The 19,905-nt window shown below is 58.2% G+C and overlaps 1 protein-coding gene across 5 annotated transcripts in view; it reads left to right on the top strand.

The window, feature by feature from the left end:
* The window catches only part of Pbx1 (PBX homeobox 1), a 248,390-nt gene that overhangs the window by 172,687 nt on the left and 55,798 nt on the right, over positions 1-19,905 (top strand). For all 5 annotated transcript variants that reach the window (XM_026409515.2, XM_026409514.2, XM_026409513.2 and 2 more), the window contains 2 exons: positions 12,597-12,841; positions 18,587-18,777. In XM_026409515.2, coding sequence (XP_026265300.1) covers positions 12,597-12,841; positions 18,587-18,777 — 436 coding nt within the window. The remainder of the gene's footprint in view (positions 1-12,596; positions 12,842-18,586; positions 18,778-19,905) is intronic.

Here is a 19,905-nt window from a genome sequence, read left to right as displayed (position 1 = left end):
GAATTAAGACAGCCCCGTTTCCTGCTCAGAGTTCCTCAGACCCCTGTCCTGGAGGGTGGGGACTATCCCATCCCCACGTGGGCTGCCTCGGAGTTCCGAGACCGGCGGCCTCGCTGCTTGCTCAGGTGGAATGGGCCTCCCCCGACTCGGGCCTGGTCCTCTAAAGGAGGAAGGGCTCAGAAGCACAGGCCCAGGGCTTTGCTGAACCCTGTGTTAGTAGCTCACCTTCTGAGGTTCGTGTTCCTCCACCACTGGAGAGGACTTTGAAGGTGAGGAGATTAGGCTGAGGTGACGGCATGACCTTCCCAGTGTGCGTGGGGAGAGAGACGCATGCCGTGCTCACGGCCCTCTAACCTGCACAGGTCTTTTCTTTGTTGGAGGACCATGCTGTGCCCTTCCTCTGTTCCTTCTGGGACCTCAGGTGTCCTATGGCATTCAAAGGCAGAGAGGGCCACGTATCTGTGGCTTGCAGACTGCACCTGGAGGCCCGCCTCTGGGCCACGTCAAGCTCTGTGCCGGGTCTGCCCAGCCCAGTGCTGCCCATTTCACCTAGCAACAGCTCGGCAACTCTGGCTCCCCCCAGGTCTCCTGCCACCGAGTGAAGCCACATTCAGCTTTAAAAAAGCATGAGTCCAACCATAATTTTTGATGCTGTGGAGTGCAAGCAATTCTGAGACTTTTTGGTTCACTTTGGGGCACAACAGGTCGAGGGCAATGAAGCTGGAAAGCCACATAAGTCCCTCATGGTTCTCTCTGGCTCAGTGGGCTGGACAGCAGAGAAACGAGGAGAAACGGCCGCATAGCCGTCTGCAGCGGCCCCTGCCCTGGGAAGGCTTCCAGCTGCCCTGAAGGCCAGCCATCTCTGCCAGCACCTCGCCAGGACTGGAAGCAGCTAGGGAGCCCAGCCCAAGTCACCTGCAGACCTCCCTGTTCCTGTGCCATTCGGACTCCACTGGGTCTCCGTTTCCTCAGCTGAATAAAGGGCTTAGTGACACAGCAGGACGTTGACGTGAAGAGGAAACAGTGAGCTGGGTCCCAGCAATTCCTTTGTGAAATTCAATTCCCACATAAGAAGATGCCTGGCTGCTTCCCCTGTCCAAGGCCCACGTAGCCATTCTTCATCTGGGCACTAACTCCTCCCCAGGAGGGAAGCCTGCTGACTCCTGCTGGGTCTCCCAACTGGCCCTGGCTGAGGGTGGACAGTGCACTTGTTGTGACTCTCTGACCACCACACCCACCTGGTCCTTGGCGGAGTGGGCTGTGGGTGAAATTGTGCAAGCTGAGAAAATTCTAACTGAGCTGTGAGAGTATCCCTGGACACAGGTGGACGTGACCTGCTGCAGAATCAAGCAGGGTGCTTCTGGAGAGCAGGCAGTGCGGGAGATGAGCAAACCTGGCTTCAGCACTTCTGTAGCATTTACCCCAGAAACCATGAGCCCCGCGCAGGCTTCTGCTGACGTGGGGACACAGTTACAGCTGGCTCGGGGCTGCTGTGGTTGGATCGGGTGCCCCCCCCCCAGGTTGCATCCCCAGCAGCAGAGTTCAGAGGTGTGCCTTAGGGAGGTCAGACCACCAGCACCCTGACCTCACAGTGGTCAACCCACCGTGTCCTCCCAGCGAGTGGAGGAGGGAGGGGCCTGGCTCTGGAAGCCCACTCCCTCTGCTGCAGGCCACCAGGAGCCAGGGCCTCTGCTCTACCACACATTCCTGGCCACCATGTCCTGCCTCTCGATGGGCCAGAAGCCCACAGCCAAGTGGCCACCGACCAAAACCTCTGAAACCCAGAGCCAAAAGAAGTCTTCCCTCCTTGAAGTTGACTTTCTCAGCTGTTCTGTCACAGGGTGACCACGCCAGGGCTCCCCCCATATCCAGAGAGAAATGTCATCCCAGAGGTCCTGCAAGGCCAGCTGGCCTTGGCTGGAGGAGCAGCCATGGTGTGGGCTGGAGAGACGTGGGCTCTCGGCAAACGGGAAGACAAGGCGCTTCCCTGGGACACACAGCAGGATGTTGACAAGAGGCCCAACCTCAGGGAGCCCGTCTTCACAGGAGAACCGAGCCGGCTCCTCGTCGCTCTCCCTGTGGGCCACTCCTTGTGCTGGACAGCACCTTGTGCTGGGCACCATCTGTGTTCACGGTGGTGGTGCCTCAGTGTAAGGGTTCTGGTCAGTCTCCATTTCCCATGCACAGAAGGAAGGAGTGGGCCAGAGGTCAGTCCCTTCTCCCCGAGTTCCTCCTTCACAGGGAGGCAGAAGAAGCCAGCGGAGGCAGACAGCAAGCCCTTCTGAAAATCAGAGCCTAATGGCTCCATCTGCTCCCGCGCCGCTTCCCCTCACTGCCTGCCCGGGAGTTTGCTGCAGACGCTAAGTAGCACATTATTTTCGATAATTCGCAATCATTTACTCGAAATCTACTTCTTTAACATGTCCCCTTGGAAACTGGAATCAGCAGGAGAAGCCCTGCCCAGGGTGGAAGGAAGGCCGGCGCCCATGCTCAAGCTGAAGAGAGTCCAGCCGTTGGCCGTCCCGCATTCAACCTCGGGGCTCTGCCGGGAGGAGAGGCGAAGGCCCCGCAGAGGACAGTACTGAGGGCAAAGCCATCCATGAGGTCTCTGTCCCCAGGAAAAGGCCCAGGTGCCTTGATGGGAGAGACGGGAAACAATGGCCGTGTGGACGCAGCCTCAAAGCCGAGATGCCGCTCATCTCCTCAGACATTAGGTCAGCAGCTTCCTTGGTCCTCAGGAGACCTTTGCTCTTTGGTGCAGACCAGGCCAGTGACGGGGACGGCTCAGGCCTCAGCCGTGCTCAGCTCTCCAGCCGGGTGTCCCACTTAGAGCCTCTCCCCCAAGCCCCCCACCTGCCTGCCAGAGGCTGAGGGCTTCCGGAGGCCACAGGGAAGTCCCAGGAAGCAACAAAGCTCCTGTCGGTCCCGCAGCCTGTCTCCTGCGCATGCTGGGCTGCTCATCTGCGCCAGGCCTGGGCTTGGGAGGTTGGTAATGAGCAGTGATGGATCACGCACAGCTCCCTGAAGGGCCCCGCTGACCTCACATGCATTTGCAAGATGACTGTCTGGGGTCACAGGTGTGGTTTGTGGTCATGGAAAAGGGAAAGCTAATTGGCATGGGCTTTGAAATGGACCTGGGGCACCCATAAATAGACCCCATGTCCTGCCGCGGGGGACCGTGCTCAGCACAGTGCAGAGGTGGCCTCTGCCCTCAGGAGGGCTGCCCTGGCCCTCCCTGTCTGTGCTCCTGACAGCTCAGCAGGCTGCAGGGCACATCCTGGTTCCACTGTAGGGTGGGGAGCTTCCCAGTGTCAGTGACATAAGGTGGGCACCTGGCAGGCCCTCGGCCCAGAGGTCTGCCTCCAGGCTTGCAGCTCAGCAGGCCTTACTTTCCCTGGAACAGCAGAACCTTGCCTCCTTCCCTCTTCATCGCCAAGTGGCAGAGTGCTCTTGGCAGACTGTGGCCACCCCAGTGCTCCTGGCCCAGGCCACGGCCTCCAGGCCACTCCCTACCCTGGCCAGGTGGCATCTCCGTCACTATCCCCCCCCCCCAGATTCCTGAAACTTCTCCTCCTATGCTCATCACCCTGTGGTCCCCAAGAGAGGCCTCCCCAAGGACAGAGCCTCTTACTGTCTGGTCTAACCCTCTTCCTGCCAAGAGAACTTCTCCCCTGTGGCTACTCAGGCTTTTCTGAAACTTGCCTCTGGGTATTAAATCTGCTTCTTTCCCATTTCCTTTATCAGCCTCTAACCAACGCAGAATCATTCTCCCTTCTGAATTTCTTTTTTTAAACATTTTTGTGTTAGCTGCTGAAAGCAGAGAAAGCAAGAAAATCTCTGAAACCCTTAAACAAAGCAGAAGCTTATGTTTTTGTTTCTGTTTTGCAGCCCGGAGGTGAGCATGCAGGCTGGCCTGAGGGTGTGGAATTTCCACTGGGCACCCCTCCTGTGCTGCAAGGCCCAGGTTGCAGAGGGGCACCTGCTTCCTCATACACTATTAGTGGAGCTAGCAAGCACATACAGGCAGGATGCCCTCGCTGTCACTGTGGTGGCTGTGTGGCAAAGGGAGTCCTGGGGTCACTGAGCCCTTTCTCCTCGTCTCCTTCAAGGAACACCCGCTGTGCTCTCTCCCGTGCCCCACCCTGCATCCTTCTCCCAGGCCCTCACTGTTCCAGTGCAGAGGGAAGCCGGGCTCGGCCGAGGCTGGGGTGGCAGTGGGTTGAGCACTGCACCTGTCTCCTGACCCCGCCCTCACCTGGCCCTCACCTGGCAGAGATCCCATCTCCCGGGAAGGAGACTCCACAGGGAGCAGGGTGCCAGCAGCCTTGGTCTCCTGGAGGTGGGCTGGAAGTTGTCATGGATTGCATGGACTGAGTAGGACCGAATCATGAATTCTCCAAGGTCAGTAGCTCCATTGTAGGAGAAACTTGGTGCAAAATTCATCCTTTTTGAGAAACTGCGAGAGATTTCTCTATGAACAAAATGATCTTTATTTCCAACTGTGTTCTGATGGAATTGTTTGGGAAGTTAGAAAACAAATATTTCTGCTACTATTTAGTTTTAAAATATGGGCAAGAAAATTCCACTTGTCACCAGGAGCAGGAAAGAGATCTGTCGTCTTGAGACGGTGGCCATGCCAACGTGGCAAGACCACGCGTGACACAGGTGGAGCAGCTGCCCAGGGCAGCGTTTCCAGTGTGTGCTTCTCTGCACCTCAGCAGAGGCGTGGCTGAGCCCTGAGCCACCCGAAGTTTAACGTGGGCAAACCTCCTCCCACCTTGGTGAGGACGTGTCCCAGTCTCTTCTGGTTAGGATTGTCCCATTGTGGGAGAGGGCTTGACAGCAGCCCACCTGAGCCAGGCCGGAGGAGCACTGAGCTTCCTGCTCTGTACTGAGGAGACAGTGCAGTCTGCACTGTGTGGGGAGCAGGGTGCCCTGGACGGAGCACAGAGAGGGAAGGGGCAGGGGAGGGAGATGTGCTGGACGGCCGTCCACTGCAGAGTACCCGTTGACGTCTTGGCCTGCCCTGGTTCCGTCCGAGCACCTCTGGAAGCACAGGAGGGGCGTGCAGTGTGCACGTGTGTGTGCTGTTCTCTCGTGACCCTCAGAAACCAAGCGTTCACCCTGAATGTGTCCTGCTTCTTCCCTCTTTCCAAGGGGACTCTTATCAATGAGTTCCCATTTAACCAACAGCTGGAAACCTCCATTTACCAATCAGTGACCTGCTTTTGCAAAAGAAACCTCATTTAATCCCCAGTAAGAATCATGGCATGGCTGACTCTCTGTCACCTCGTCGGTGATGAGGAAACGGCTTGAAGGAGCCTAGGCCTGGTGGCAGGCATCTCCCCTGGCTGTGCCGGGTGCTCTCTGTGCCATGCTACGGGCTGAGGAGGGGAGCCCACTGCGCGCACTTGGGCTTTGCTGGGTACAGGGCTCTGGGACGCTCTTGCACAGACCAGGCGACGGGCTGGGTGCCCCACTGAGGCTCCATGCTGCAGGACATTTTTACGTCAGGCAGGAGGACCGAGGAGCTTCTCTTCCTGTGGTGCCCTTCTCTGGGAGAGACGCTTTCCTCTTCAGGAACACAGCAAGCCGCCCACCACCGGCTCCCTGGCTCCCAGGCTATTTAGCATGTCCCCAAGTAGGGGACTGTTCCTGCCTCACAGTCACCGTGGGCCCCTCCCGCCCAGGCCCCTCAGAGCATGTCCACCTGGGGACACAGCGGCGCCAGCCACGCCCTCCCTCCCTCCCCCTTCTTTAGGAAAAGGCATCTCCCAAGCAGCAGCTTCAGCTGTGAGGACCAAGGCCTGCGCCGGGCAGCAGCCTCCGTCCAGAAACGGGGTTGCCTTTTAGCTGCCCGCTGGCCAGGAGGCTTGGTGTGCCAAGCAGGGAACTGTGAGTGGACCCGTGCCCGAGCGTCCCCTGAGAAGCAGAAGTCCATGTGGCCAGGACCACAGACCCAGCCCAGATAGTGGGGTGGCCAGGAGGACCTGTGTCTCCTCTAGAGGAAACCCGGACACGGGCAGCCCCATCCCCAGTGTGCGGCCCACTTCGTCCTCACCCCTGCACACACCCTCATAGGCTCTGCACACCACGGCCAGTCATGGCCCGGAGTCCAGGAGCGGCCCTGGAGGGCCTCAGGCCCCCGAGCAGATATGATTTGCTATCCCTGCAAGAGAGACACTGGGGGCTGGAAAGACCAGCCTTCTGCCTTCAAACCAGATCCCCAGGGCAGTGACGCTGGGGACCGTCACCCCACACAGTCCCACTCCAGGTGTCTGAGAGCTGAGGGGACAGAGAGGCAGCTCTGGGCATCCAGGGGGGCTCCAGCGTTTGGAGGTTTGGCGCTGGGTTGCTCCTCTGGGGGGGCTTCTGCAGGCCCACAAGGGCACTGCAGCAGCTGGGGGCTGGGCAGGGCTGGCAGCTGACCCCCAGGCTCATCAGGAGTGCTGGCTGGCAGCTGGGACACCGAATGGCTGCTCAGTTTTACCATCCAAGTCCCCGGAGCGTCCATGGTCACTACCCCGGGCCCCCAGGCACTAAGGAATCCATCAGCGTCCTTCTCCGCTGGAGGCTTCCAGTTTGCAAACATGGCCGTGCTGTGGGCAGCGAAGGCACCTGGGGGACGGAGAGGAGGGTGCACCCTCAGGGTCTCCCACGGGTGACCACCACCTCTAGCCCCTCCCAGGCTTCCGTCGGCTGCTGCAAGTGAAGTGGGGCTGGAGGAGGCCCCAGCCTGGCTCCTGCCCTGCAGTCGCCCTGGCCAGGCCCTGGGCAGCTCCCTGCCTGGGACCAAGCGTTCCTCAGAAGGTGCCTGTGGAGGCACCGCCTGCCCCAGGGGCCTTGCAGCCAGGCCTTCTCTGGGCCTCACAGCAGCCTTCACAGGCCTGCCTTCCCCAGGACCAGAGCCCTGTCCCTGGTAACAGTGGCTGGTGGGCCCCGCCAGGCTGAGCTGGGGACGCAGGCCTCGGGCCATCGTACTTCTGCTGGTTTACAACTGGCAGGTTTCTGAAGGCAGGTTTGTCGGGTTTGAAGTGGGTGTGGAAGAGGTGGCAGAGAGTAAGCAGGCTGCTCAGCTTCAGGGGAGCTGGAGTGGGGGGCAGGGGCAGGTACAGGCTCTCAGCTTCCGGCCAAGGGCAGGTGGAGACCTGGGGACACTCCCATGCTTGCCGGTCACTCCTGGGGAGGCCCACAGCACACGCTCAGTGCCAGACTCCAACAGATGCCCTCAGGAGCTCAGCCTTGCTGGCCGGATGCAGGTGTGACGGTATCCCGAGGTGCCCTGCGGCCATGGTGTGGACAGTGTGCTGGTGGCTCAGGAGCTGGGGACCTCATGGCCAGAGGTTCTCACGTGGGAAGGTTTCTTGCAGAAAGAGGTTGAAGTGAGATTTCAAAGGGGATGAGATAAAACTTTTTGTGTTTTTTTCCTGGAAATGTGGACTGAAGCCAGGGTGCTCAGCCACTGAGCTAAAATTAAGTGAATAAATAAGTAAACAAACAAATAAAATAGATAACAAGCAGGTTGGGACTGTGAGGAGCGCATCTACGGGCAGGAGGGAAGAGCACATCCTGCCCCAGGCTCAGGGCTCTGCCCATCCAAAGAAGGACCGGGAGGTCGTGGGAGAGGACCAGATCTGCAGGAGTTACGGAGATCAAGGGGTCAGTGTAGGGAAGTCCTCTCACCCTCCTGTCCTGCTGATGCCCTCTTGCCACACACTGACCACGCTCGGGCATCAGGAGATGAGGACTGTGTACGGGTGCTCCTGGGCCCTGTGGTCAACTGAGTGTCGGGAATTCACCTGGCCTCACCTTCTGCTGTGTGTGTGGGGGTGTGTGTGAGTGTGTGTGTGTGTGTGTGTGTGTGTGTGTGTGTGTACGGGTGCTCCTGGGCCCTGTGGTCACCTGGCTGTCCGGAAGTCACCTGGCCTCACCTTCTGCTGTGTGTGTGGGGGTGTGTGTGAGTGTGTGTGTGTGTGTGTGTGTGTGTGTGTACGGGTGCTCCTGGGCCCTGTGGTCACCTGGCTGTCCGGAAGTCACCTGGCCTCACCTTCTGCTGTGTGTGTGTGGGTGTGTGTGAGTGTGTGTGTGTATGGGTGTGTGAGTGTGTGTGTGTGTGCACAGGTGCTCCTGGGCCCCGTGGTCACCTGGGTGTCGGGAAGTCACCTGGCCTCACCTTCTGCTCTGTGTGTGTGTATGGGTGTGTGAGTGTGTGTGTGTGTGCACAGGTGCTCCTGGGCCCTGTGGTCACCTGGGTGTCGGGAAGTCACCTGGCCTCACCTTCTGCTCTGTGTGTGTGTATGGGTGTGTGAATGTGTGTGTGTGTGTGTGTGTGCGCACAGGTGCTCCTGGGCCCTGTGGTCACCTGGGTGTCGGGAAGTCACCTGGCCTCACCTTCTGCTGTGTGTGTGTGGGTGTGTGTGTGTATGGGTGTGTGAGTGTGTGTGTGTGTGTGTGTGCGCATGCGCACAGGTGCTCCTGGGCCCCGTGGTCACCTGGGTGTCAGGAAGTCACCTGGCCTCACCTTCTGCTGTGTGTGTGTGGGTGTGTGTGTGTATGGGTGTGTGTGTGTGTGTGTGTGTGTGTGCACAGGTGCTCCTGGGCCCCTGGTCACCTGGGTGTCAGGAAGTCACCTGGCCTCACCTTCTGCTCTGTGTGTGTGGGTGTGTGTGTGTGAGTGTGTGTGTGAGTGTGTGTGTGTGTACAGGTGCTCCTGGGCCCCGTGGTCACCTGGGTGGGTGTCGGGAAGTCACCTGGCCTCACCTTCTGCTCTGTGTGTGTGTGTGTGTGTATGTGTATGGGTGTGTGAGTGTGTGTGTGTGTGTGTGTGTGTGTACAGGTGCTCCTGGGCCCCGTGGTCACCTGGGTGTCAGGAAGTCACCTGGCCTCACCTTCTGCTCTGTGTGTGTGTGTGTGTGAGTGTGTATGTGAGTGTGTGTGTGTGTGTACAGGTGCTCCTGGGCCCCGTGGTCACCTGGGTGTCAGGTGACCTCACCTCTGCTGCGTGCCCTGGGAGCATGGCTGCACAGGAACTGAGGCCCCTGAGAGGCAAGCAGTTTGCCGTGCTTTAAAATTGCAAGGGCAGTCAGCTTCTGTCCCATCCTCCTTCAAAGTCCTGCCAGACGGGGAGGTGGCAGAGGACTTGGGCTGAGCCCCGGAGCTGCATTCCCCGAGGGCCTCCTGGTATTTGTGAGAAGGCCCACCCTGTCTGGGATGTGCCTTGAGTCACAGAGAAGGGCCTGCCCTCCGCACACAGGCCCTTCCCAACCACCTGTCTGCCTCGACCCTCTCTGCTCTGGATCTCCGAGTTACCGTCCCAGTCTGAAAACCTGGGCTCTGCCTCCTGCCCACCTGCTCCTCCTGTGGAGGTTTGACTGAGCAGGGCCATTTGCCCCAGTCCTGGACCCTGGAGGCTGTGGGACCCTCCAGGCCAGCTGGTCCTTGGTGGGGAGAGAGTGCCCTCTCGTGGGCACTGGCTGGAGCTGCTCCAGGCCGCGGCTCAGCCCAGGACAAAACAAGCCTCCCTGGGCCTCCACCAGGCCCAGCCCTGAGTGTGCCTTGGAGTCTGGCTGGCCTTTCTCCTGTGTGGAGGGAAGGAGGAGCCTCCGCAGGAGACCCGGGGGAGTGGCTCCCCAGTGCCTTGGCAGCCTGCTCCTCCAGAGTTTACCTAAGGACAGCCCCCGGGCGAGCGGTGCTGCCAGGCAGATGTGACCCGTGTCTGGACGGGCTTGGGACAATTTCTGCACTTACCTGTCTTGACTCCTCTCAGGTGAGGGGTAGACTCGTGGGAGGGAAATGCCTTCCTGGAGGCCTCTTACTGAAGGGGCCAGCGATCTCAGTAGGGTCCCCTGGAGCCGGGCGTTTCCTGGGTGGTGGCTGGTGCAGGCCTGCTGGCCGTGAAAACCATATGCAAGGTATAAACAGGGATGGGCCCTTTAAAACCTGCTTCAGTGGAAGCAGTGGGTCTGAGGAGGGCGGGTGCGGCGCCCATCAGGGAGGCAGGGACCTGATCATATGTGATGGCTGCTGGATTAGGTAACCGCTCCGCTGGCTGAAATTGGATCTCAGAGGACGAGCGTTAACATCTCTGGTGTCCTGGCAAAAGGTTCATTTGAGTCTTGCATGGTGCCGCCGAGATAAAAAGGAGCTTTTAAATAATCATTTTGTCTCCCACTCGCCCGAGTGCTGGCTTCAAGCAATAAATAGGCAGCATCAGTTCTGCTTAGACACACCACCCTTCCGCTTATTTATTTAATGTTGGTGGGACTTTATTTTAACCGACTGGCTGAGCAGTTTCCGTGTCAGTGAATCCAGCACCTGTTTTCACAGTGGTGCGCTGGCGTCCCCTGGCTCTGGGTTGGACCACAAGCATGCCATCGTCCCTGTTGGGCCCTCCTTGCCCCGTGCCCCGTAAACATGCAGCCAGTCCACCAGAACCAGACCCTCCCGTGGACGGAGTGGAAGGTGAAAGTCTTGCCCGGAGCTGTCCTTGCTCACACTGGCTCCTGTACACGTTCTGACGTTTTCCGTTTTCACGATTTGAGGGAGATTAAACAGGGCAGTCGGAGAACTTGGAGAGGACTTCTGGGTTTTCTGCTTGTTACCTTTTCTTTTTTTAAAATTTTCTAATCTCCAGTGAAACAATTACATTAGTTTATTAATAACTCAGAGCCTATCTTTCCTTTTTTTTCAATTTTGGGATGACTCATAAACATCTTTGTTTGTAATGGAATTAAAATTCACCAATAAAGACCCATGAACCCCACAAGTGGATATCCTCACCCCGGACAGTCTCCTGGACCCCGGGGGTGGGAGGGCAGAGCTGCAGGGCTCTGGCGGCAGGTGCCTTGGGTGGCTGGATCCCTCTTGGCACCATGAGGTCCCCATCCCAGGAAGGCCACACAGTCACTCTGCACAGGGGACCTGGGTGGTGGTGAGGAGCTCCTCGGGGGACTTGGGAGACCTGAGTACATAAGCTCAAGAGAGAATCCATGGCTGCCTCTTTATTCCCGATGATCAGCCCAACGGGCAGCTTCCCGTGGTCTCTGAGCCTACCAAGGAAGGCTTCACTGAAAGACAGCTATGGGGCCCGCTCACCTGTGCCGTGACGTCAGCAGGGGGTTTTCCTTCCTGTCTCTCCCACCTCCCGCCCTCCTTCCTCCACCCTCCCTTCTGCCCTTTCTTAGTCCATCAAGGGCACAAGTGTCCCTGCACTTTCGTTCTCTGTGCTCCTCAGGCCACAGCTGGTCCACACGGCGTGGTCCACACGTGGCTGGTCCACACGGCCACCTCTGGTCCGTGACAGCCCTGCTGTAGCTTTTCTTCGGAACAGGATGTGGGATTCCTTTCTAAACTGCTTTCAGCTGTGGTGCCTGTCATGGTCCTTGGAAGCCAAGCGTGTGGGCACAGCCGACAGTGATGCTGGAGTTGCCAGAGACGGAAGGCCCTGGACCTCTAGGTGTCCCCAGTCACAGCCTGGCAGGGCCACCTGGCTCGGTTCTGCAGGCAGCTGGCATGGGCCCATCCCCTGGGGCTCACCAAGGCACCTGCTCTGACGCAGCCCTTGACTCTCAGGGCCCACGAGCTGTGTACCCACCAGGGACTTAGACCCTCCACCTGCAGCCCTGAACACGATTAAGTGCTGGCCCCCTTCCCCTCAGCCCACAAGTCCCTCTCTCCCTTGCTACCCCCCCTCAAAAATCCTCCTCCAGTTTTCAAAATTGAAAGTCCCTTTCATGCACCTGTCAGCAAAGGCTTGGCTGCCGACTCTAGCCCGGGTGAGGTGAGCGCTTCCTCACACGGCAGGTTGGATGCAGCAACGAGGACAGGCTGGGTCTCTGGGTCTCTCTGGGCCCGTTACCCCTCACCCCGCGTCTGTGGTGTCTGTAGAGATGGCCGTCCACTGTGCAGGAACCGTGCCTTCCCGAACCCCTTGACAGGTCTGGTTACGGGGCCTCGCCCTTGTTTCCCCACAGGACAGAGCCACGTGGCCTGGAGGAGAAGTCCTGCCCCAGGGCCTGAGATCTCCTCCATTCCCTCCACCCATCTAGCTCAGGCGATGTTGGAAATGAAAATTTCCTTTAATCAAATGTTACAAAGAAAGTTGAGTGAAGCCGCAAGCTCACGGAAATCTAAAATTAGAAATAAAGAAGGAAATGCTTCTCCTTCAATGGAAATTTGGCAGTTGGAAAATGAAAGCAAAAAATATATTCTATTGAAATTAACTTTCGTCGTTCTGGGTTTTTTATTGTGGTAAAACGTACATAATAGGAGCTTCACCGTTTGGGGTCTTTTTGAGGGTGCAGATCAGTGGTGTTACGTATTTCACCGTACAGTGGTCACCAGGGTACACCGAGACCCTTTCACCACCCCAAAGCTAAGCTCTGCTTGGTGCACCCACCTGCCACCCCTGGCCTCCACTGTCTCTGCCTCTCTGAGGCTGGCCACGCTAGAGACCGGGTGTGGGTGGAGTGTGATGTGCTTTGAGCAGCCCCACCTCCCCAGGTTTCTCCCACCGCTCCTTGGGTGGGCCCTGCACCGCCCTGGCTGAAATTCTCCCCAGGGCCTTCTGCTCACCTGCCCGTCTCTCTGTCTCCTAGTGTTGAGCATCCGGGGAGCCCAGGAGGAGGAGCCCACGGACCCTCAGCTGATGCGCCTGGACAACATGCTGCTGGCCGAGGGGGTGGCCGGGCCCGAGAAGGGCGGTGGGTCTGCAGCCGCGGCGGCAGCGGCCGCAGCCTCTGGAGGGGCGGGCTCAGACAACTCGGTGGAGCACTCCGACTACAGGGCCAAGCTGTCGCAGATCAGGCAGATCTACCACACGGAGCTGGAGAAGTATGAGCAGGTAAGCGGGCCCGGGCTCGGCACGGCCTGTGGTGCAGGGCTGCCCCAGGGGCTCGCAGACCCTTCGGCCAGCCTTGCTCCCACAGGCACTGTGCCCAGCACTTCCTTGCTGGCCAGAAAGCCCAGTCGAACTGGAGGCCACCAAGCCCCTAGGCTCAACCATGGAAGGGCAGGCGTTCAATGAGATGCAGGCATAAAGCACGGGAAGTTGTGAGCGGTGGTCTCAGGACACCTCGGCGTCCGTGTGAGGAACACCCAACACTGGCACTCCGTGGGCGCTGCCAGGTGGAGTGGCTCACACCTGGTTGGGGCATGTCAGTGCCCTTGATCGTCCCTTATTTAGGACGACTGCTCTTTTGATGTTGATAGACTCCTGTGCGAAAGGACATCAGAACTTGTCCTTACAGGCCCTTCGTGTTCTCCTCTTTACATAACACGTGGCCTGCCACAGGGCTCACGCCTTCCTCCTAGAAAGAGGGGGTGCCCCAGCAGACCCCAGAGCCTGACCCCTGGAGAGCAGGCCTGGCAGGTGGCCTGCACGATGCTCAGAAAGCTGCAGGTGCACATTGGCCGTCCCACAGGTGATGGACATTCACCGTCCCACAGGTGATGGACATTAGCCGTCCCACAGGTGATGGACATTAGCTGTCCCACAGGTGAAGGACATTCACCGTCCCACAGGTGATAGACATTCACAGTCCCACAGGTGAAGGACATTGGCCGTCCCACAGGTGATGGACATTCACAGTCCCACAGGTGAAGGACATTGGCCGTCCCACAGGTGATGGACACTCACAGTCCCACAGGTGATGGACATTTGCCTTCCCACAGGTGAAGGACATTTACTGTCCCACAGGTGAAGGACATTCACCGTCCCACAGGTGATGGACATTCACAGTCCCACAGGTGAAGGACATTTACCGTCCCACAGGTGAAGGACATTCACAGTCCCACAGATGATGGACATTCACAGTCCCACAGGTGAAGGACATTTACTGTCCCACAGGTGAAGGACATTCACCGTCCCACAGGTGATGGACATTCACCGTCCCACAGGTGAAGGACATTTACCGTCCCACAGGTGAAGGACATTCACAGTCCCACAGGTGAAGGACATTCACAGTCCCACAGGTGATGGACATTCACCATCCCACAGGTGATGGACATTCACCGTCCCACAGGTGAAGGACATTTACCGTCCCACAGGTGAAGGACATTCACCGTCCCACAGGTGATGGACATTCACAGTCCCACAGGTGAAGGACATTCACCGTCCCACAGGTGATGGACATTCACCGTCCCACAGGTGATGGACATTCACCGTCCCACAGGTGAAGGACATTCACCGTCCCACAGGTGAAGGACATTCACCGTCCCACAGGTGAAGGGGAGGGCAGGAAAGGCTCTAGAGCACCATGTGCAAACGTGGTGTCCTGGTCATGCAGAGCTCTGCTGGCCAGCCGGGGCAGAGTGACCTCACACCATTTTCTCTCTCAGGAGGCCGTGGCACCAGGCCTGTGCCTGTCCTTCAGTGGCCACCTCTTGGACACACGTGGTGCTGAAGTTGTACGTGAACTTCCTCCCACCAAATATCAGATGTTCTGTTCCTTCATTTTTATGGATCAAAAAAGAAAAGGGAGGAAGAGCCAAAGGTAGAAAACCCCCTGCAGCCCACGCAGGACTGTCTAGGTGGGAGGCAAATGAAACTTAATAGAAAATTTAAATTTTAAAATAGAAATAGGCATTTTAAAATTTAAAATGAAGAAAGTTTCATTATAATACTCCTATCCCCCTTGAAATAGACTTCTACAGAGTCCCCCTGCTGGGTGGAGAGATGGCCGTGAAGCCCAAAGCCGCCAGGGTCAATGCAGGCCTCCAGGCGGAGGGCGAAGGAGGGATGAGAGCAGGCCAGCCAAGGCCCAGAGCGCCACCCCAGGATCTCGGCACAGCGCTGCCTCAGCAGACACCCTGGTCCCAGTATTCAGAGCTTGTCTGCTCACCCAGCTTCCCCACCTGCACCCTGCTGCCAGCTGGGGCTGCCCTACCTACTGGGTCACCTGAGGTTAGGTGACGGGGCACACTCCCATGGAGACGCTCTGGCCTGGGTTCTCCTTCCTGGGGATTCTTCTACACCTCCACCAGGACACCTGGCCCCGGGCCTGACCCTCTAGACACTCCTGCTGGAGGCGCTGGAAGAGCCGAGTGGCTCCTCACTCTGGGGATGGCAGCGCGTCAGGTTGGAAGGGGCCGGGGGCTGGCTGTGTCGGCAGCTCAGGAGACACTCTTCTCCCCACGAGCCCCTCTGTCGCGCCATTCTCCTGTGAATGAGTAAAACTGTCAGCAGGAGCGTGTCCCAACCACCAATCCCATGGCTGCCCTGGGCCTGACTTGGCTGCCCTGGCTCCTCCAGGCCGTTCTGGGGGTGGGGACCTGGACAGGAGGTGCCATCACATTTCCATGTCGGGTAGGAAGGGGAGGTCAGAGGTCAGAGAGTGCCTGGTCCCATGTCCAGTCAGAGCGCCCTGAGCTCTGGTGCTGACCCTTGCCAGGGCACCCTCTGGGATACCTGGCTGCACCTGGAACAGTGTGATGTCTTGTCCCCTCGGTGATTTCCTGGGCTAGATGCTGGCACCCAAGGCAGGCGGGTACAGACGTTCTCTGGAGGAACTTTTCCCGGCACTGACCTATTCTACATAATAAAGATGTTAGAAGTTAGAAACATAAGAAGAGCCCCTAGACACCGAGCAAACTGTGGGCCTGTCATGGCAGCCGTTGGTATTTACTATTTCAGGAAGTACCGAAGCCACCTGTCCTTATTTGCAGGGGCACGTTCTGCTTAATGAGTTATTAGAGTTAGCTGTGTTGTTAATGGTAGGAAGTCGCAGGTTGTGGAGAATCTGGTGTGTCCGAGATGTGTCTTCTGTAAAACTCCTCGTGGGCCTTTCGAAAAGCAGGACACCCTGGTCCAGTAGGACGTCACCCTGTGGCCTACTGGCTCCTGTGCGGAATGGCCAGGTCTGTGGTTTACCAGCTGACGCCTGGACTTCATTTTTTGGGGGGAATGGTGGTGGCAGATGACCACAGGAAAGTCGGCTGTCACAGCCCTCCCCGGAGCCCGAGGCCTGGAAGGAGTGCTCTGTCTGTGGAGTGGGCTGCAGGAGAGCACTTTCAGCGGTGCTGCTGGTGGCATGTTGGGGTAGCAGAACCTCGGAGCCAAGAGCTGAACGTATTCCCAGGGCTGTTTGTGAAAATGATCCTCCAGCAGCTTTGCAGGATCCTCCAGGTTTTGTAAACAATGCCGCTGGCGAGCTCCATCTCAATGCTGAGCTGCTCTGGGTTTACTTGGTGCACGGCTAAGCAGCCCCCAAGATCCCTCTTGCTTTTGGTGGGGACAGTGGAAGGAGTGGAGGGAGAGGCCTGGAGGCTGGAGAGCAGGATTCAACTTGTCCTCTGCTGCAGGCCTCCCTGAAAGGCCGTCTTCTCTGGTTGCTCTTCCCAGACCTCCCTTGTGCTAGAACTGTGCCTGGAGGGGTGGGGGCAGGCGACCAGTGTCCTTTCTCCTGAGTCTGCCGTGGAAACTCTGGGTCTGGCAGGGCTCTACTAACTTGCTGCTTGGAGCCCAGATGCTGGCACCCCATGGAGTTGAGACCACCTGACCTCCCGGAAGCGACCCACTGTGGGGAACCCAGGCAGGGCTCTGGGCATCGGGCCCTGCAGCTGGAGGCCTGTGTTCTGTCTGGGGCAACCTCTCTGGGCCTCTGTCACTCCTGGGCGGCTCTTCAGCAGCTGCCTTGCTCCCCAGCAGTGTGCACAGTCTCCAGGGCCTGCTCACGGCAGAGCAGGAAGGCCTGGGGAAGCACCCTAACTGGACCCCAGTGAAGCACAGATGGCCAGCCAGCACTGTGTCCCCCCACCCCTCCTCCCTTGCAGTCTGTGAAGCCGGGTGGGGGCCTCAGCCCATGGACGGCTGCTCCTCCAGCAAGGTGGTGGGGGTCCAGCCTGTGCCTCCCTCACTCTGCTTGGCCCCTGGGGTGCAGCTCACTGGCAGCCATGTGTAATTTCTCTCAGTTCTGGGCGCGAGGTTGGCTGGGGACAGCTGCTAGGACAGGTCTCGTGTTTGTACCACGCTTTCCTCAGTTCTGCATGGGTCCCAGCAGGCACATGGAAGGGAGGCCGGTGTTCATCACACTCTGACTTCCCCCAGGAGGGAGGCTGGAGCCGGCCACAGTGGTAGACTGGGTTTCCAGGCACTCTGTTTTGAAGCCATAGTTGTGCCAGGACTTTGTAGGGCCAGGCACACAGAGAGAGACCCATTTAATGTGCCACACCCTTCAAGGCTGTCTCCCATTTCACCAGGAAGGAGGAAGACGCACAGAGAGGTTGAGGACCTCTCTGTGATCCCACCCCACCTGAGCGTCAGGGCCGGGAACAGGCAGCCTGCGCTCTCACAGCCCCTCCAAGGCCAGGTGAGCCACATGCCAGAGGATTAGGGATGGGCAGAGCCAGGCTCGCGGGCATGCAGAGGCCTGCCCAGTGCAACGATTCCTCGCGTGCTCCCAGAGGTTGGGCCCGACAGGCCGCCGCTCTCCAGTGCAGACCCGGCCCAGTGGGTGTCTGCAGCTGCCTGGCCAGTCAAGCTGGACGTCTTCCTCAGGTGAACAGAACGTGCCCCAGTACGTCCTCAATGCACCCTTGGCGGGTGCGAAGGCCTTTGGGCGGCAGCAGCAAGCGCAGCGCAGCGTGGCCGGCATTAAGGGTGCTTTGCTGTTAATGCTGACTTGGGGCCTTGGAGTTCAGGCCTCTTGAGCTTTCTCATTACAGATCTCATACCGTGTCACAGCGTCACTGAGTTAACCTGTGAAGAGACGTTTTATTAACTGTTCAGCTAAAGAAACCAAACTGTGGATGCCAGCGAAGGGCCCTGGTCCACAGAGGGACAAGTGGGGCTCTGAGCCTCTGGCCCGTGACTGAGGCATTTGGGCCCTGCTTCTGCCTCTCTTTCCTTATTGTGGGCCTTTGGAAAAGTCCCTTTGCCGCTCTGGGCCACAGTTTTCCAATTGTAAAGTAAGGAAGTAGAGAAATTTGATTTCCAGTCTTACTTCCAGGCTGGTGGGATTTTGTTCTGTAACCGGAGAGGATCCTGGGTCCTCCAACCCTTGTTGTGATGTCATTTTTATGAAGTCCCTGGGGTCAGACTCCCTCTGTGTTATGGAGTGTGGATCCTCAGAAGGAGGCTGAGAGTGTGGGGGTTGGAGTAAAACTAGAAATGGCTGACGGGAAATCTCCCAGAGTCTGAAGCTTTTAATTCCGTGATTGCTCTTGAACCCTTTGGGTTATTTATGCATCCCAAAATTGACTATTTGGAAGCGATACCACATCATAGATAATGAACAAGGCAGAGAGCTCCCGATGTCTTTGACCCCAGCTCTCACTGTGGCTGACACTGGGGCCAAGGGTGGCACAGTGAGTTTTATACCAGCATTTACGTTCTCACCTTTCACTGTAGCAAAGTCCAGGAAAAAAGTCAATTAAGGATTTTCTTTACCCTTAAATAATTGAAATCGTGGCCAAAACTCGGGGCCACTGAGCTAAAGGAATTCCAGGCAGTCATTTATCCCACCATCTACTTGACAAGATGCCGTGCTCTCCCAGTTTTCTCCACATGCACAGGTTCGTAGCAGAGTGGCCCAGCTCCACCGCGCGGGCCTGCCTGGGCACTCAGGACCGTCTGTGCTCTCCATTTCAGGCCTGCAATGAGTTCACCACCCACGTGATGAACCTCCTCCGAGAGCAGAGCCGGACCAGGCCCATTTCCCCAAAGGAGATCGAGCGGATGGTCAGCATCATCCACCGCAAGTTCAGCTCCATCCAGATGCAGCTCAAGCAGAGCACGTGCGAGGCCGTCATGATCCTGCGTTCCCGGTTTCTGGATGCGCGGTGAGTGTCCTGGGGCTAGGCGGGCCTCCTGAGCCACTGAAGGGGGTGGGCTCTGGTTGGCGCTCTTGACAGGCTCTGGCTGTGCCACATTGCTGCTGAGCCAGGCAGTGACCCGAGGATGGCTGCCAGGTCTGGTAGGACAGGCCGCTGGTCTCAGGCAGGCAGAGGGGGCAGTGCTGGGAAGCTGCAGGTTTGGAGGGACGGTTTCCTCCCTCTGCTGCTCCCTCTGGTGAGCCCCCAGGATGACAGCTCTGGTGGTGGGGGGGTTGTTCTCCCAGCACTGAGCACCTGTCTCACGTGCGTGCGTCTCACCTGGGGCCCCTGGTCAGCTGACCAGCAAGATGCAGTCAGCATGCCCTAGTGCACCCTTCTCTAAGAGCACCAGGTTGGCCTGTTGGGAGGTGTGGTCTCCTCCTCCCACACAGGCAGAGAGCAGCTCAGTATTTGTTAGTTGATTAGCATGTGCCAGGGCTGTCTCGGGAGTTCAGGGACAGGGAGGTCTGGTCCCTCAGGCATAGAGAGGAAGGAGGCCGCCTGCTGTGGGCCCAGCTGGTAGACAGCATCTGCTCACTGTGACGTGATGAGCCCCGTGCACCCCACTGAGAACACGCCATGAAGGACCTTTCAGGTGCTCCAGAACCCCACAAAGGACAGACCACCCAGCCCTGGCCCTCCTGTGCCGGAGCCAGGACTTTCCCAATTCCTTGGGTTCTGCCCACTCTTGGCATCTGGTTTGCAAGATGGTGACAACCATTTCTCATCTGCTCTGGAAGGATACCCTGAGAATTGGCCTGGCACATGTGAGGTCTGCAGTTCATCCTGAACACGGATGCCGCCGTCCCGCTCCCCAGGTCCCGAGGGTGCCCCCATCGGTGGTGCTTATCACGGGGGTCAGGTGTGCCTGTTAGTCCTGCCATGGGACCCCCTTTTCAGTCAGACAGAAAGATTCCTTGCTCTCCTGGACCTCCACCTTGAAGCCACAGAGCTCTACTGTGTTTCTCGTCATAGTTCTGTTCCTCGGGCCATGGGCCCCGCAGGGCTCCGGGCCTCTCCTCCCACTCCCTCCTCCGTGCCCTGGCTGCAGGGAGAACGCGGTGTGGATACCAGCTCGCAGACCCCGCCTCAGGG

The sequence above is a fragment of the Urocitellus parryii genome, chromosome 9, assembly GCF_045843805.1.
Source record: "Urocitellus parryii isolate mUroPar1 chromosome 9, mUroPar1.hap1, whole genome shotgun sequence".
NCBI classification, from domain to species: Eukaryota; Metazoa; Chordata; class Mammalia; order Rodentia; family Sciuridae; genus Urocitellus; species Urocitellus parryii.
This window is presented reverse-complemented; position numbering and strand designations above follow the sequence as displayed.